The 19,191-nt window shown below is 40.1% G+C and overlaps 2 protein-coding genes across 2 annotated transcripts in view; both read left to right on the top strand.

Annotated features, from left to right (window-relative positions):
* The first annotated feature begins 2,263 nt into the window (after positions 1 to 2,263).
* On the top strand, positions 2,264 to 8,979 carry c1h5orf22 (chromosome 1 C5orf22 homolog). Its single transcript, XM_042107861.1, has 9 exons — positions 2,264 to 2,946; positions 3,162 to 3,307; positions 3,549 to 3,698; positions 3,988 to 4,399; positions 5,700 to 5,762; positions 6,193 to 6,314; positions 7,645 to 7,711; positions 7,830 to 7,969; positions 8,602 to 8,979. Exons 1-9 carry the CDS (start codon positions 2,872 to 2,874, stop codon positions 8,762 to 8,764), a joined length of 1,338 nt encoding a protein of 445 aa, XP_041963795.1. The 5' UTR covers positions 2,264 to 2,871; the 3' UTR covers positions 8,765 to 8,979.
* Positions 8,980 to 12,795: 3,816 nt separating this feature from the next.
* gad3 (glutamate decarboxylase 3) overlaps positions 12,796 to 19,191 on the top strand; it is a 31,378-nt gene continuing 24,982 nt past the window's right edge. The window contains exon 1 of the mRNA XM_042058671.1: positions 12,796 to 13,461. The gene's annotated coding sequence lies outside the window, so the exon portion shown is untranslated. The remainder of the gene's footprint in view (positions 13,462 to 19,191) is intronic.

Here is a 19,191-nt window from a genome sequence, read left to right as displayed (position 1 = left end):
GCACTTAATTTGACAAATCTGGACTGCAGACAGGTCATTTTAGCACCTAAATTTGCACCATCTAATTTGTTTTTCAGCTATTTCCCTTGTTTGCAAAGATTTCTCTGGATTCTCTGAATGTTAGATGCATGAACTCCTCAAATACTTCACAATTTCATATTAAGAAGCATTAAAATGACATTGTTTCATCATTTGAAATGCAGGCAGCTCACTGCACCGGGATTAGTGTGTGCTTCACCTCACTGTGTGTACACTGTGTGCTGTGTGTGTTTCACTAATTTACGGATTGGGATAAATGCAGAGACCAAATTTCACTCACGGGATCAAAAGAGTATATATACTTATACTTAAACTTATACTATACTTATTTGTGCATACAGGTTTACACACAGTGATGAATACCCCTACATCTTAGCTTCTAAGAGACCCTGCCTCTCTGGGATGCTCTTTTTCCATACCAATCGTGTTACCAGTTACCTTAATTAGTTTTGAAACATTCCTCCTTTTGTTTTCTTCATCATAACACAACTTTTCCGGTATTTTGTTACCACCGTCCCAACTTTTTTTTAAACACGTTGCTGGTATCAAATTCAAATGTAACATGTTTTCCATGAAATAGTCAAATTTGTCATTTTCAACATTTGATATGTTGTCTGTGTCCTTTTTGCAACTAAATATGAGTGTAAGAGATTCGCAGATTATTCTGTTTTTATTCACATTTTACACAACGTCCCAACCTTTTCTGATTTGGGGTTGTATTTACAATAGCATGATTGGTCCTCTAACACATGGTTGCAATTTTTGCTGATTTCTGGGAACGTAAAATGGCACACACACAGCACACAACCTTTTGAGTACTGCACCTGGTCATAACCATCCTTACATCCTGAACCTTTCACTCCTTATATGACTTTACAAATATATCATAAGTTATGTACACGCATGTACGTCATCATCATGTATTGCAACAACTTATTGACTATATAATCACATCACAATGTTTCAATTAGCATTCAAACTAGCTTACATTTTATGGGTGTTTAACTTTAAAATGAATATAATACACTAAAAAAACATGCAAATTAATTTTAAAAACAACTCATCTGATCTGTCATCACCTGTAGGCTAGTTTCCCAGAGAACTATCCAATTCTCCATCAGATTTTGCCATCATTGTGCCAACAGTCTCTGAATGCCATCAGAAAACTTATTTTCAACAATTACCATTATGGATAAACACTTAAAGTTGCAGTTGGCAAGTCTGACAGATTGACGGGACTTACCCACAATTTTGAATGTTTACAACTCTCATGCCCCTCCCCCATACCACCGAGCACCCTCATCAAGTTTGTGCACCAGTCTGCACCAGACTGTGATTGACAGTCAGATCTCACACAGCCCTGCTCTGATTGGACCAGAAGAACCGGGTGCAGTTTTTTTTTCTTTTTCTAAAGCCTGCTGATTTATGTTGTTCTGTCGGAGCATAGTGTCAGTTTCAACTCTTTCAACACTTTCAACTTTGACTGAAGTTATTATTACAGAGAGAAACTGTACTTTGTGTAGCATATATAATGAAGAAAGTCGCAAAAGGACTGAAATCAATTTCTTAATTTAGCCCCTGCAGTGGCTTGCAAATGATATCACAGAGAGAGAGAGAGAGAGAGAGAAATAAGTCTAACGTTTTTTCCTGAAGTATAATGAAGTACAGTGCAGTTTTGTGTTCCAAATACTGCATTTTAGTAGCCTGGCGGGCCATCCTATATCATTGAAATGTCTAGTCTGGAATCGAACCATTCACCTCGCTTAATCCAAGGGGCGGGCAGAGAATTGTCTTTCAAACTGCCTAGGCATGCAATAGGCCAGCGCTACGACCATATCCGTATCCGGTCGGCAAAACGGCAAATACATCCTTCTTCGAAAGGAATGACTTAAGTGCATTGTGTTGTTCAACTTTCAAAGAAAAGCACTAGTCCAACTCCTCCAAAGTTGTCGCAGGACTGTCGTTATCCTGTTAAGCCCGCCTTAAGACTCTCTAACAAAATAGAGCGCTGTGACTGAATGACGTCCACGGCGTCAGCCAATAGAAATCCCTATGGTTTGGTACTAGACGTACAGGCTGAGCAAATTAATTTGCCGCCGCTAGGGTACGTCTAGATTTCTAGGCTAGCATTTTAGGCTAGTAGCCTACAATATTGCAATGCATTTTTTTTTTTTTCATTTCCAAAATAAGCTTATAGGCCTAGGCCTATTACATTCCTGCATATCAGCAGCAAAGGATTCTTCAAAAACAGATGTTTTGACACTCAAAAACTGTTTATTAACAGTTACTTTCGTGAGGGGTGCCTTAATCTTTTTTCCTAAATGACTTCAGAAACACAAAACAGATACAGTAGCTAGTTCTACTTAGGCCTACATATTCTCAGCTTAGCTCTTGTGTCTTGCCTAGCCTCTGGAGCCTTGACTATCTGACACCGATTGTGTGAACAGCTCGCTTTGTTCAGCAACCGGAAATGTAGGGGTACTCGATTAGTAATCAATTATTTTGTTTATTTGATAGCTCAGGAGGATTACATTATAGGCTAACAGGTGTCGATAATGACGTCTCCGAGGGCATGAGTATGGAAATCTCAATGTTTCCACACGAGCCAAAATAAGTGCCGGACACTCAGTACAAGCAAGTTACCGCTAGGTTTGAGCGTGTTTTGGTGTACAGTGGTAAAGTGTATCCCAATACAGCATTTAGTGGGTGTAAGCCAGTTTCTCCAATGTGTTTTGCGTTTGTTGCACCTCTTCGCGGTAAACTAGCCTAAATGTAGGCTAACGTAGAGACAAAAGAGCTGTTTAGTTGTCTTTTTTCTCTCTCGTGTTGAACATGAGTATCGTTAGACGCACAATGAAACGTATTTATTCAGACTTGCCTGTCTGGATTGTGGAAGACCACAACGATGTAAGTAAACTGATTTACAAACTAAGCGTAGGAGGCCTAGTGTAGTATTACAAGTTGCCATAACGTTAGACCTGGAAGGACGAGCCTACTAAATATAGTAGCGTACATCAAGCAGAGTGCAGTCCTTTTCCCAGCTACCCACTCAAGTTTACATTCTGACATCATGCAGGATTTTTTAACGTGAAGTTCAGTTCTATTCCTATGTGTATTTACAGGTAGTGCGTCATATATACCGTGCTATTGGTTCAAGACACCTTCCAATGAAAAATGTGAAAATGGTTCACCTGGACTCGCACCCAGACCTTTTAATCGCCGTGAACATGCCAGCGGATACTGTGTTCGACAAAGACACTTTGTTGAGGTGAGACAACTGAACACTCAGTGTAGGCCTTTATAATCCCAAGTGTCAAATGTTGTGCTGTGGAATTGCATTTTAAAAAGTAACCTCTAACGTGTTGAATTTTAAGCACAACTCAAATTTTGTGCAAACTAAATTTCCTTATGTTGCTTTGATTGTTGATGTTTAATTTGCTCGAGTGTACATTTGAATGGCTGATAGGCAATGCTTATGATCATCATCACACAAAACTCTTCCTATACAGTGAGCTGAGCATTGAGAACTGGATTATGCCGATGGTGTATGCTGGACATATATCTCATGTTGCTTGGCTACATCCATATTGGGCCCAGCAGATCAAAGAAGGAGAGCATTCTATGTTTGTAGGACGAGACTCATCCACAACTACAATCAGGTCATTAGGCTACCTCGGAACAATTTCAACACAATCCTTAGTCATGGAATATAGATAGGCCCTGGATTGAATGAGTTTGCATGCTAGGCCTACTTGATATGTATGCAATAGATAATGGTTTTCAACTACCCTGTTTTCAATGCTGTAGTGTACAGTATACTGTACTGTATATACTGTGTATACACAGTATAGTATTTAACTTGACATTTTATGTATGGTATCCCATGTTGGAAAATTGTTTTTAAACTCAGGCATAAGCCTAAATCAGCCTCCTGTGTGCATCTTACAGACTTACCAGCACAGATGACTACTTCCTGAGCGATGCCTTGTACGTCCCTCACAGTCAACTGGAAAACCCCAAGCCTCTCCACCTCAGTGTCATCAAAGTGGACCCTGTTACGGACCATACTTATAAGCTTGATGATGACACCACGAGAATAACTTCTGCCAAGCAATTAAGAACAGGTGACTGTAAGGAGAACAAGGACGCCTGTAACTCCTCATCAGATCCACTGGGGGACAGGGTTGTCCCTGAAAACAAAGCTCAGACAGCAGAGCCCAGCGGCCAGAATGGTGATGGCTCAACAGACACAATTGTGAACAGTCTGCTGTCAATGATTGGGCAGTCTGATTCGTATATCCTTGACATTGACCTTGACTTTTTCTCATGCAAGAATCCTTTCAAGGAGATTTATACACAGGTAAACAGTTGTAGTTGCAGTCCTGAAGTTGCAGTCCTGCAGTATGTATAGTCGGTCCATCACATTAGGTTTTTATCCTAATGACTTACAAAAAGAGAAGGATGACATTCAGTCCATGTCTACAGCAATTCAAAATCGCGTCATAAATTAAAAAAAAAAAAAACACACAGACACTGGTTCCTTTTTTTCCAAATTAAATGTTGAGGATGTGGAGAGAGTGTAGGCTACAGTGAATCTCCTGTATTGTACATTGCCATATAGCCTTTAAACAGATACCAGCCCCAAATTATAACTGTCCCCGAACAATCTGATCAGTGCACAGTCGTTTCACTAGTGTCATCAAACTATTGGCAACTTGGCAGTCTCTCTAAGTAAGAAACTAAATTGTTTGCCTAATTCAGTAATCCGCCTGTCAGCTGAAGGATCATTTGTATCAGTGGAGTGATGAGGTCTGCACTCTGTGATAAGAATTTGATTAATCTTTTAGCTGAGCATGTGTGAAAGTGGCCAGGCCTTTATCCTGGCATAGGGTTCTGATAAAATACTTTTATAACTATGGCACAGGGTTTTTTTTTTCAAATGGCACTATCATTAGATGAAAAGGAAGAAACAGATCTATTAAAATAATTATTACACATTACAAAATTAGTGTTGGTTCCGGGAAACACTCATTTGGAGGTATTGTGACCCAAAATGTAAAACTTTCATTTTGTTTAGTTCTCTTGAGATGTCGATCCCTGTAAGCAGGGTGGCTTTGAGGACTCGGACACTTTTTTTATGTTAACCTTTATTTAACCAGAGGAAAAATTACACATTGAGATTGATATGTCTTTTTTTAAGTGGGCCCTGGCCAAGAAGGCAGCACACAGAAAGACACAAGACAACATTTACCAAAGGGAAAAAAACGCAGTGACCGTGAAGACATAAAGAAATAAAACTGAAACAATACCTGTGTAGAAATAATAACAGACAGATTGATAAAACTGATTAAGAAATGCCTTAAACATTAGTTCTCTTCAGATGTCCACCTCCTGTATGCAAGGTGGCTTTAAGGACTCAGACACAACACCAGCATGATTGTGTTCCTTTTTTTACTAGAGCAGCACTAAGTGAGTTTGTCCCCAAGATTACATTAGCTCAGTGTTGTTTTCTTTGCCACAGTAAATGCCCTAGGAACACCTTTGTTTGTTTATCCAATTGAAAGGGTCTATATAAAGTAGTGATACTGAATCTTAACACCATTCCTCACCAATAATATATAGAACTGACCCAACTCTGTACTGTTTATTATTCTTCACAGGAAGAGTATGTGCTTCTGCAGGAGCTATACGGTTTCCGAAAACCTGGTGAGGATCTGAATGAGGTAAAAGGAGTTCAAGTGCAAGGACATTGTGTGAAATATGTATACCTGCTGAAAACCATATTAATGATCGCTGCATAGCTGTAGGGAGACTCCCGCCTGAGGTGTCCATCAAAAGGGTTGGTCAGATCCTTTTGAAATATTAGATTATCAGTGTATCAAACCATCAGGAATACAAGAACCTTGTCCTTCGCAGTCGTCATCGGCACACTTGCAGAGTGGTTTATTGTGTGATGATTCACTGGTTGTATAAACATAATAAGCCATATCCAATACATATAACTACTTCAATCACAAAGCACATGCTAGTCTTGTGAATGCAAAATTGAGTTACTGAAAAAATCGCATGAAAGACCCAATTTATTTTTTCGGTGAGATTGTTTGTGTGTTTACTCTGTGCTGGTGGTCAGGTGTCTGTTCCGCCCCTCCGCAGGAGGAGCTGTGTGAGTGTGTGGACAGACGTACGCGTCAGCTGGAGGATCTGGAGGCAGCCTTCGCTGATCTGTTGGAGGACGACGGCCAGGAGACGGTGGAACGCTGGGCTGCTAACCCCGGGTAAACATGGCTTTGCATGCCCTCAAATGCTAAAGTCCAAAGACCTGTCTGCTGGACAGCATTGCTTGAGCAGCAGGGGCCGTGTCTGATTGTGTGCTGAAAAAAAACTTGGAGCAAGATGAAAGATTGAGAGACACTGCAAATAGTGGTTTCTAAATGTGGTAGGACACATTCATAGGGAAAAATTTCACACAGTATAGAAATTAGTGGAGCACACCAGCTGGGCGTTATAAAAGAAGAGCACGGGAGGGAGGGGGAGGGTGTAGCGAGCTAGCTCTGTTTTGTTTGAATGTCAACAGAAGTGACGTTACCCAACATCGCTAAGAGCACCTTTAATGCAGCAAGCATAGTTGTGTGAAACCTACACAGCAGAGGATGTACAGTATAATGAAGCAACAAAACACATGTGTATGCCAAGTTACTCAACAGCCTCATCTTCTGAGTACAGTGGAGATTTGGGGCTATGGGATGATTGTGATGGAAACTTAAGAGGAAGAACAATAAATTGAAATTGTACTCTTATTTCGAAGATTAAAATAAAAAAAGATGAACATTTTTTGTCAAATTTTCATGATTGGCAATGTGGATAGTTACATAGAGAACACATAGGCATTCCTCAAAAGAAAGCCCAGTGGCTCATATCCCCTACTGTAAAGTTTGCCAGCCAGTCAGTAAATAGTATTTCTTGTCTCCGAGGTATAGCTGGTGGTGCATGGCTAGAGATGCTCTCAACTCTAAAATAATTGAGGGTCATAAATTTCCATCGGGATCTACCTGTCTGTCTGTCAGTCTCCTGTCTCCTTGCACATGTCAGTTATTTGTAGAGATGTAGTAATATGTAACATTGCAATACTGTCACTTTATGTGAACTAATCTTATGTCTTACAGTAGCGCTACATTGGGTGCGCAATTGAAGCGCTTCGTTCGCAGAGCGTAGAAATAGTTTTAGAAGACCGGTTTCCCGTCTGGTGGGGCCAGTTCCATTGATTATTGTGGAAGCTAATTGTTTCAGCAATTGTTGTGAAGAGTAAGCTCCGTGAACAGATCGCTTCAGGTACAGCATAAGAGTAAGCTCCGTGAACAGATCGCTTCAGTTACTAGCCTGGTGTAGCCTGCTTGTTACAATTGTGTTATTTTCCATGTGCCACACAGTTTGTATTCTATGTCAAGTCCTCCTTTGTATTTGTATTCATGCTTTGTTCTCTTTGTTCATGCTTTGATGTGTGCCAGTGGTTATATCTGTTTCAGGATCAGCTGCAGTCTTAGCTGACACTCTCCCCTGGTGTAGCTTACTCATAAAACAGCACGGCTTTGTTCTCTCTGATTTCAGAATGGGCCCTTTAGTGCAACTTGTGAGTAGTCTTAAGAGCCGAATGGAGTCCCCGGACTATGAAATGGTAATTGCCGCTGTTCACTTTAGTTATAACGTTTCCCTCATCAGCAATTTGGTAGTTGCCGCTAGTCCTCTAGCTCTGGCCTCTCGGTGATGTCTGATGCTGTTGGAACCTCCTGCAGGTGCACCAGGCTGGGCAGACCTGTGACTTGTCGGAGCTGCCCCACCACGTCAGCAGTGACGGGGAGATCCAGCAGCTGCTGCTTGCCGTGGAGCTCTTCCTGAAGGCCCTACCCAAGCCCACTCTCGTCACCATGTCCAGGTGCAGTACCACAGACTAACCCACACCGACATGCTGTACCACAGACTAACCCACACTGACATGCAGTACCACAGACTAAAAAAGCCATATAAAAGCCAGGTGTTGTTAATAAGCAAACACATAGTAGAAATAATCAGGTCAATAATCTTACATGTAAGACGTGAGATTGAAAGATTGATAAATGGTGAAATGTCCATTCAATACAGATATTGACTGATGTTAAGCTTCCTGGAGTATAATGTGCTCCAGAGCATGTTGTTTCATTACTAAGTGATATATTGGGACTCAGAGGAGGCCTGACTCTCTGCGGTGGAATGCTGAGCAGATGGCTGCCCTTCATTAACTCGGTAACAGCACAGAGCAGGAACTCGACTCTCCTTCAGAAAATGAGCCTCACTCTAGAAAAATGAGCTTCTTTCAATTCTGCACAGTGTCTTCTCCCTCTCCTTAAATCAAATTCACTTGCTTCTACCCTTTCTTCTTAAATCAACTTCAGTTTCTTTCAGGGGCCAGTACACAAGGCCGGCGCGGCAGCAACAGCAGCGTGGAGTATAGAGAGCTTTGTGTTATGTGATAATACAGCCTATATTCTAACCGCACATCCAATCACCATTAAATGCTTCCAATTTCAGGTCCAGTTTGGATGATTACTGCCCGACAGAGCAAGTGGACTCTATTCAGAGTAGGATGCTGGAGATCCTGGAGCAGCTGTATGGCTCACTGGCTGTGTTTAAAGACTATGAGTCAGCAGCAGCAGCAGCAGCAGCAGCCAGCAGCTCCTTACAAACCACTTGAGGGAAAAGCTCATTTTTCACCTGTGTCTAGAGTTGTTTTTTCTGTCCCCTTCTGTCTTCTCACTTGCTTTCAGAGCCACAGACTTTTCTTGAAAAATGATCATAGTTTGCTTTAAAAATGAGCCTGAGAGTGCATACTGATGTACCACGAGACAGGAGTAATGAACAATAGACTAGAATTTGCATAGGTGTGTGAATAAACGACCATGTCCAGTTTTTCTCATTGTATATTCACTTTTTTGGAATGAGAGCTAACAGTAATTTGCAGGAGGCACGGGCGGGGGACGTGGGGGATGTGTCCCACTCAGTGCTGAAGAGACAGCCGTTGTCCCCCTCACTTTTGATAAGGAAAAAAAGCCTTATATACGCTAAATAAATAATAACCTCTAGGGTTTGCGCTAACTATGTAAAACTCCCCATTAACAGCATCACATCACTAACCACAGCCATCTACAGTACTGTAAGACTGCACAATCTCATATTCACTCTGTTGGATATCTGAAGCCAGTTTGTCTACTAACAACCATCATTAGAGATGCTTTTCGTTTGGAGCGGCATACTGGTAGGCCATCAAAAGCATAACATTTTCGGTTTGGTTTGGGATCTAATTTACTTTTGGACTGTTTGATTATATTGCTAAATGTTGGGACTGATGGGCACTGAACTCTGGGAGATATTTGATGGTTCACAGTTATGTTTCATGCAGTTGAAAAAGTGTCGGGATTTCCACCGCTGTTTATTGCGAGACAAGGTAGCCATTCATTGAATAGGGGTTGTGCTGTAATAGAAACCTTGTTGCGTAGCCAAGTAGCCTAAATTGAGTTATTGTTTAATTATGCATGATTTAGTAGGCTACTTTTTATTAAATTCGTAGGCTGGAATGCCTTGAGTCACGCAACAATTAAATGTAGTAGGCTTCAGCCTCTGGCAATTAGCTCGAAAGGGGCGGCAAGACAATGAGCTTGAGAACGTGTGTTGGAGACCCATGGTAGGAAAACGACTTTATTAATCCAACCAACAATATAATAAAATATTAAGAAGAGGTGTTATTTCATTGACTTAAATCGAAGCAATGTCTTCTAGTGCTGGTGGACTGATGGCAATTGCTGGTGGTATAGGCAAATATGGGAACCTGCCTTTATTTGTCCGGCCAGGGCTCGAATGACGTGGGAGCCAGAGGGAGCCGAGCTCCCATAGAGTGACGACTGGCTCCCATGAAAGCAACAAAGTCAAAAACCTGAGGGGGTCTCTCATATCTGAAGGTGTTTGGCATTGTAATTTAATCTTAAACCGCTCATTATCCATCCCTGTGCGATCTTTTACCATTAAAGACGTTAAATTAAAATATAGGCTACTACGGGACGTAGACACTACGCTCTTGAACGCAGCATGACCCTTCACCACCACACCACTAGACTATATGAGCAAACCGTATCGATTTGACAGCACTCGCAAATCTGAAGAAGTCACCCTGCTTTGATGTGAGTGTTTTGTCTATTTGCATAGGCGTTCACTGGTTTGAATAGGCGTTACGTGGTTTGATACGTGCTGAAAAGTCCTGTTTGCTGTTGAACTTGCGCTTTACCAATTCTATGTTGATTGACAAAGCCATACATTATGGCCCATAATGCAGCCTACAATGATTGTGTTGTCTGATGATCTAGCTATCCTCTGCCATTCAGAGCTCCGGAAAGTTCCCAGCTATTTTGAAACACCTGTTAGCAATCTCTGATGTCGGAATATTCAATGGCTACCCGACAATATCTCAGTGCAAACTCCAAAATTGTTCGTCTATTAATTTTCCACGGTTCAACACATTAGCCTACTATAACATAGTTTGGCTGGCTTTATTCATTTCTGCCAGTTAGTGCTTTTTCCCCTGTGTATAAGTTACACTACATGCATTATTGTGTTTGACACTGAGGATAGCCTATCTGAGACGGTCTGGTTTAAATGAGTTACGTTGTGAAATTGAGAATGGCACAGACTAAATCGTTTAGTCTATTTCTTTGTATTGTGAAATTGAATTGAGATATGGACTATTATAATCAATAATATGTTGAAATGAATTAAAAGTAATCAATTTCTATGAAAAATCTATGTCTGTTGTATGCTTGTGTCAAGGTAAAGCCTAGGCCTATCGTGCGCATGTACTGTAGGCTACTGCGCAAAAGCGCCACTTGCGCCTATATGCTATTTCATTGTATCGCCTTGTTAGGCTATGCGCGGGGTGTGTCAACTTTTTATGAGATAGAGAGACTCCCTTAAAGACAAAAAGATAATTCGAGCCCTGTGTCCGGCTATAAATAGAATCAATCCCGGGCATAATTTGAGGATTTATGGTAGCCTCTCTCCTGCTCAACATGACATTAGCTGTTATGTTTATTGATAACAAACTCAACTAGCCTACTGATCAACTCGTTTTCACTAGCCTAACTATAAAATACAAGTATATAGGCCTACCCAAAGTTTTTGTTCTAAGACATTTATTTCAAACATAATTTCAAGACACAAATTGGATACTTCAGTTACCTTGGTGCATAAATCCCAGAGAGTAGGTGACCACACCCCAGAGTGATGGGCCTTTCTTACGCGTTCAGTGTGGGGTATAAACAAGCTGAGAATTTAGCGGTGTCACGTCTGGCTGTCACAGACATGGGGAGCTCTTTGAAGCTTGGGATAATGTGGTACAGTTACTACAGTAACAGTATTTTATTTTACTTCTTATGTAATATATATATTTTTTCAATTTTATAAATGCTTTGTTTAAATGCTGTTGGAACAAATAGTTGATTATAAAGGCAACTTTCTGTTGCAATTTTCTGTGTGTTCTAGACTGGTAACTTGTTAAGCCAACATGTTCTAACATTGCATAAATATTAACTGCAGACACATAGTGGAGAGTTGATTTGTTTTTGTTTTGTGATTTGTTTATACCAGACAATTTAGGTACTGTAGGCCTAACTAGGCTATTTGATCATGTAGTCTATGTTTGGATCATATAGGCATGATGATTCATTCATGGCTTCATAAAATATCAACATCATGTTGCTTTTAGAGTATTCTACCATTGGCCCAAATTAGTAGAATTGCACATAGCACATAGCAAGAAGCTGGTCTGAGGGCAGATCTGGCATTGTGCTCATCTCACAGTTTTGACAATTTTAATCAAACAATATTTTGAAAACAATCAATGGTATTATCGTAATATTCTGGCAAGTTTAAAATATGATGGTCGAAAGTGGGCCAGAGGTGGCGATCCGATATCTGGAAATCTGATTTCACTATGGGTTTGTGTTCACAATTTGGTCCCCCTCACTTTCAAAATATCTCCTGCGCCCCTGGTGATTTGTATGCAAATTTAATACAGAATTAAATTATGTATTTATCACTAAGAGTTCAACTGCACCTAAATTAAAAGGTGGAAGCACGGTTTGTTGTCCTGGAGACACTGACACTAAGGATGGCTTTATTTTGGTTTGTGTCTTTTGTGTGGCATTGGGTATTGAAGATCAGCACATGGGAGTATGTATATGCCATCTGCATGATGGCATGTAAATGAGCTGCTCCCGGTGTTAATCTCTGTAATGAGGCTCTGTAATCACTGCTCCTGTGTACACACACAGCCTTTGGTCTTGCCATTCTACCCCACCGCATCGGTGGAGAGACGGAGCTTGCAAGCACTGTCACTCCATCGATGTCAACCAGTCATAATGAGGCATCCTCTACGGTCTAAAAGCTGTAAGACCAGACTGTAAGATAGGGATGATGCCAATGTAAAATACCAATGTGAGAGCAGCAAAGCGTAATGCCACGTTCAGACCGTAATAATTCAATCTATTCAAATAAAGTCCTGTCTTGTATTAAGAGATGTTTTAAAGTACTAATTGTAAACCGAAATTATGCCTTCACTGATGATAGGCTACGTTGACTGCTGATTTCACATATAACATGAACAGTAGGCTACAGTTTTCTGTTTCAGTCCATTACATTTTATAATTTCTGAAAATGGCCCTAGTACTTATAGTATATAGTACGTACAAATATTTGTCCTGTTTAATATGCCATTGGTTACACCCCTGTGTGGGGGGTGAGCAAATTTAATTTGTCAAAATTATTGTAGGTGAACTAGACTGGTTTCCAAACTTCCTGGTTTCCAGACTACTTTGTGAAGAGAGTGCATCTCTCGATTGGGGCACATTTTCAACATTTACTTCACCTAACCTTTACAAACCTATTCTAACCGCATCATGAAACAATGTCTTTTTTTATGTATTTTTTTGTAGGCGTTGCCACTACTGTTTACTCTTAAATGCCTGAGGGAAATGTTAGTGTGTTGTCAGTAGCCGGACAAACAACATTTCAGAGGAAATGAACAGAGATACTAGGGCAGGGCCAATTTATGGCTGCAGGCCGCAGATAAGAGGCACTGCCCTCAAACTCAGCAGTATATAAATGGACACTATTCTCATCACATGGCATCTGACCAAGACAACTTACTATTCATGGTCTTAGAATAATAAAAGGAAATTGCATACCTGCCTTTGGGATCCTCACGGGCCACATTATACAATCATCATTTGATTTTGTGAGGGCAAACTGCCAACAAATCTGACAGGTATGATCTGGCATCGACAGTAGGCATAAAGTGCAGTCTGCACACCAGGACTCCAGACTTCACAAAGAGCAGGAAGTGAGGTGAGTCTACTGAACATCCTTGAATTGCTGTGCTGCTGTCTCAGAGAGCTGCTGTGACATTTGATCCACACTATGAAATCATGTAAGCATTGGGAGCTTTTGCGACTTTGGTCACTCAGGAGAAGGATCAAGGAAATAAAATGATCACATTTCAGTTCCATAAATAACATGGTGAACGTGATCATGTAACAGGTGTGGGTTGCGTTACTGAAATATCCTGTTTCTGATTGTGGTTAGTTAACCTGTGCATTTAATAAAAGCTGTTCTGTTTTCCTTCCTATAATAAAACGTGCACACAATTTAGTAAAACGTGCACACTAAGTATGGCAAACTAGCCATACACTGGCGACTAGGTTTTCAAATTCGGATTTTAGCATACTGTGTAAAATAACATTAGCTGTTAGGATTACCCAGGATATTGTCACAGCTAGACCTACTGTAGCTTCTGTAATCTTTCAACCAAAGTTAAGTCATGTTGAATATGGGTGTGCCGTACGGAGAGTCGCATAGGCTATAGCACAGAAAAGAAGTCACCATAGGCTGCCAATCTTGCAGTGTAGGCTATTTGTGAATGTAGCCTGCACAATGCAAAGAAATAAAAGATAAACTAGGTGCATTTCCATAGAAATTAAAAAACATTGCGAGACACCAGATATTTCTTCTATGATCTCATCCCATAAAGCTTTTCTTTGACTTGTTAGTTTTTTGAACATTTATTTTATCTAATGACATAGCAAACATGATTAATTGAATTCACATATCCTTGCACTTGCGAAAACAATTTTTCACTATAGCCTAAAACAATGAGGTCGCAAAAACAATGACTTCAGACTTGACTTCGACTCCACTCAAAAGACTTTAGACTCGGACGCTTGTCATGCCAAATAGTATACCGTATGCAAGTTCATGAAGTGTGATCAGAATTAAGAATAATTCAAGAATTTACATTTCCATTTAGTCATCTAGCTGATGCTTATCCAAAACGACTGACAGGGCTTTCAATTCGGCAGCCGTGGCCGGTTAGCGCTTCGGACTTGTAACCGGAGGGTTGCCGATTCGAACCCCGACCCCTCATTGCTGCTGTTGTTGCAGGCAGCTCACTGCACCTGGATTAGTGTGTGCTTCACCTCACTGTGTGCTGAGTGTTTCACTAATTCACGGATTGGGATAAATGCAGAGATTATATTTTCTTAAATGCAGAGATTAAATATACTTACAATTAACTACATTATAATCAATAGGCCAAAATCACAGGTAACCTTGCTCATCTTTACTTGCGTACGACTTCACACCAGTGCTTCAGGGCAGCCGTGGCCTACTGGTTAGCGCTTCGGACTTGTGACCGGAGGGTTGCCGGTTCGAACCCCGACCAGTAGGCACGGCTGAAGTGCCCTTGAGCAAGGGCACTTCACTAACCCCTAACCCCTCACTGCTCCCCGAGCGCCGCTGTTGTTGCAGGCAGCTCACTGCGCCGTGATTAGTGTGTACCTCACTGTGTGTTTACTGTGTGCTGAGTGTGTTTAACTAATTCACAGATTGGGATAAATGCAGAGACCAAATTTCCCTCACGGGATCAAAAGAGTATTTATACTTCAGACCAGAGCTGATGCTTCAGCAAAGGCCGTCACTGAAAAGCTGTGAATGTCGTTGAACACAGCTGTTCTCACATTAGCTGCGATAAACATTAACCATTGTTGCCTAATTACCAATTATTCATTACACCTGTGTGTAGTTTCTACTTTTTTTTTTTAGTGTTTTTCACATATAGTATTTTGCAGTATTTTTAAAATACAAAAATACACAGCAATAAAGTATTTTGATACAAAATACAGAGCCATTTCCTTCAACCCAATAAAATAAAACTGACAAAATACTATTTTGTATTTGAAATACATATAACATGTTTCAAAAATACTACCCATCCCTGAGAACAGGCAGATTACATCTTTATAGTTGGCCATATGATGACATACTTAGGTTAATACTGTATTTCACCAGTTAGGGCACCAAAATTGCCAGCAGCGGCACTGTGTAGCCTATCTTGACATGTCTATGTTTTGGGTTGCAATATACAGGTAGTGGGCTCTCTGTTAATTTTAATGAGTAGGCCTAAGCCTAAAGTTACAGCATTTCTATCACAATTGACCAGACTTTGACCTTTGGTCTGCTTTTAACAAAATTCTGGCTATGATTGTTCCTTGTATTGCATCATGAGCCATCACTGTGCCTATTGCATTCTACTGTTGTTAACCTTAAGCCTAGCTCAGTCATTATGTTATACGGTTGGTTATACCACATCGCCCTCCATTAGAAGTGCAATGAGCTGCATTGAGCATAATAAACTGCATTTAGAATTCCAAATTCATATTTCTAGATATTTTGGTGAAAGTAACTCAAAAGTAATACAATAGTAGTGTTATGCCTTACAATTCAGATACATATTATAATGTAACAAATTACTTTGAAATGACAGTAATGAGTAATACATAATGGGCAGTTCCAGCGTTATGGATGTGACAATTGGACTCATATTGGTAAACAAAATGCCTTAAAGTGGGGGTAAAATTAGTATCAGTGAATTAATTTGCATAACTTTTAATGCAACCTCTGTCCTCTGAAAACTGAGAAATCCTCAAATTTCATATAATTAATTTCATCCTAAGAATACAAGGCATTTTATCAGCGTTATGGATGTGACATGAAATGGACACACTTTTGTGATAGATTACAGGTTTTCTACAAACTCTGTGAATTTTGAAGGAAACTGCCGAAACTATGATATATGTAGCATGAAGGAGACTTGAATGAACACAAAAAGTGTGTTTTTGAAACTATGCATCATTTTTGTAATGCATTATGTAGGAAAAACTGGCGTTATGGATGTGACGGTTTCACGTTATGCATGTGACGTGTCTGAACCAGTCCTCGACAAACTACATAAAACACATAATTAAGTAGTGAATTTTGATATGAAACAATTGAAATAGTGATCATGAAAAACTAGCGATGAAATTATTGCTTCCTCAGTGCCCACTAAGATCCACAGGAAGAATCAGGACAACAAGTAGCCTAATTTAAAATATAAAAAAGAAATTATTTTTTTTCTTTTAACGTCATCAATTTTGGTCAGTGATTCCCGGGTTACTGAAACACCAGGGAACATGATACTTGGTGGCCACTCCCCTAAATAACTAGCCCTACCTGAACCGTTGCACCCAAGATGACAAAATATTTATGGTAGTCTCAGGAGCCCACATTAACCTAACCCATACCCACTCATTTGTGATTTGCACACATAAAGTACATGCACGCACACATGCACATGCACAGACACGCACGCATGTGTACATATTTTGTACCGCTTTGCGGTACATCTAGTTAATTGCTGTCGTTACTCATGTTACTCTGTGGTTATTAGCTACAGAGGACCTGACACTTCAAATGCTGGCATATCGCGTCATTTAAAATTAAACTGTGTTAAGCAGACATGAAAGGCAGGCTGAACAGATCTGCAACAGAAGGAGGTTGCTATGTTCTCCAGCTGCAAAATCAGCCATCTTCACCAGCTAACACAATAATCCAGTTACTGTACAACAACAGTATGACACTTACGGGAAGATAATCGCTCAGATTTTCGTTGTTAGGCCACTTGAAAATAGGCTATGGCTAGGCTAATCACTGGAGGTATTTTAATATTATGTTTGTTTTGCCAATGCTTAGGCGAGGCCTCCCTGTGGTTTTGATCAACCTAATAATCTTTGAAATGTCAACTGTAAACACTATGGTGAAATGCGTTGAAACTGACATGCCACCAGAACAGACGTTTTATCGGCTTTGAGGTATAATAAAGTCTCCAGTCTTCACGTTATGTAACATCCATAACGTCACATCCATAACGCACCATTAAAGGTTTTAAAAGTAAGAAAGGGGCACAATTTGGTCATCACACTTTACATTGATATAAATCAGCTTTGCACAGACACTATGGACATTGTCGCATCAACACTGTATGTGTAGCATAAACTTTTCCTATAAAACGTTATGGATGTGACATGACCATGGAACTTGCTGACTTAAAAACAAAAGCCTTACAAATGTAAGGAGTTGTGCTCTTAAAGGCAAGCTGAGCATAGACATTGCTCTACCATTCCTTTGTCAATGTGGAATTTGTCAAATGACACAATTTGTTTGAACCTGGGATCCATTCATCCACTTTTTAAATATGTATAATATTACCATGTGAAAAATGTGTTTTCTGGTATGGTTGCACACCATATTTTTGATGTAAAAAGAGTGTCATTCTCCATCAAATTCAATCAGATCAGTTACAAACAATACAATATAGACCTAAATGAAGATTTTAACAACGGTTCTATTTGCGTATGCACAAGTTTTTTTTTCCATGGTAAGGATGACCTTTGCATGGAATTGCCCTAATACATTACGATTTTGAAGTAACTTGCCCAACACTGATGACAACCATCACTTTCTATGTATGTTTGTGTGTGTGTGTGTGTGTGTGGAGGGTCAATCAAATTCTATGATTGCCACTGATGTGAATGATCTCACAAATCACACAAACCAAATCAAGTTTTAAAAAATTGCAAAAGTATCGAAATTGAGATTCTTCACTTAGTATTGGTATTGAAACAATAATGTTGGTATTGTGACAACAGGAGTTGGGGATGTGTCCCCACCAAAGCTGAGACCAAACCTACGCCCTTGCGTAAATTACCCCACTAATAATGCCCTGAATGGTACGAAACTTCTACAGTATGTTCTTTACTCATAAAACGAGGCATTGAAAAGTTTGTAGGTACACCAGGAGTTTATATAACACTTGCCTGATGGATGCTACTATCTGCTACTATACCGCTGCGTCGACATTACTTTCGTGATTTGGGAAAAGCCCGTAAAAGTCCTGGCAGGAAGCGATTACATCAAAGTTTTTTGGTATATCCAGTTTTTAATATATTTTTTTCCGAAGTGTTTACAACTTAGTGTTAACTAATAATTGTTGCAAACTGGTACTACAAACAAAATATTAGTGCATTCCTGGATCTACATCCTTATGCATGCTTCCTGCCAGGACTTTTACGGGCTTTTCCCAAAACACGGAAGTAACGTCGACTAGGGTGACCAGATGAGATTGGCTGAAATTCGGGACGCTTTTTTTTCCCCCGCTTTTTTTTTTAACTCATTGAATGCCAAGCTGTTTTCGGGAGCTTTGTCCTAGAGTGCCAGCAATCTAGACCATTGTTGATGATTTTTGTACAGCCACAGCATATTCTGTGTTATAGCTATGAACACATACAATGGCTCGATTAAAAGGTGAGACTTTAAGCTCTTGGTGGGTGCAAACCGTGTATTTCTACACGCCTCTGTTCCTGAGAAATCCCAAGCTAAACAGTGGCTAGTTTTCATCAAAATTGCTGTTTTTTTTCTAGAAATGGAGATATAACGTCTTTCATGAAATATGAAGTGTTGCCTGTTACTTTGTGTAAACTTTCCGGGAAGTGATCAGCGAGACCTGGCGAGACTGCCACCTAGTGATAGACCCACGAAAATGGCCTGGTTTTGACCTGGCGTGCATGCGTCACTGATTCGACCCAAAGCGGCAACCGAGTTATGATAAAATGTCCAGATAAAATGTCCAGATTGTGCGTTTTCATGAGTTTTCGATCGTCATATATTTCAACTCACAGAGTTCCCAAAATCACATATAAGGTG

Source organism: Alosa sapidissima, chromosome 1 (assembly GCF_018492685.1).
Source record: "Alosa sapidissima isolate fAloSap1 chromosome 1, fAloSap1.pri, whole genome shotgun sequence".
Taxonomy (NCBI): domain Eukaryota; kingdom Metazoa; phylum Chordata; class Actinopteri; order Clupeiformes; family Clupeidae; genus Alosa; species Alosa sapidissima.
Note: the sequence above shows the minus strand (reverse complement) of the source record. Positions and strands in the feature narration are given on the sequence as shown.

Excerpts from the sequence above, each read along its gene's own strand:
- c1h5orf22 (XM_042107861.1), top strand. The coding sequence starts at position 2,872 with ATGAGTATCGTTAGACGCACAATGAAACGTATTTATTCAGACTTGCCT. Across the intron at positions 2,947-3,161 it reads TTGTGGAAGACCACAACGAT|GTAGTGCGTCATATATACCG; the intron begins GTAAGTAAACTG and ends GTGTATTTACAG. Across the intron at positions 3,308-3,548 it reads GACAAAGACACTTTGTTGAG|TGAGCTGAGCATTGAGAACT; the intron begins GTGAGACAACTG and ends CTTCCTATACAG.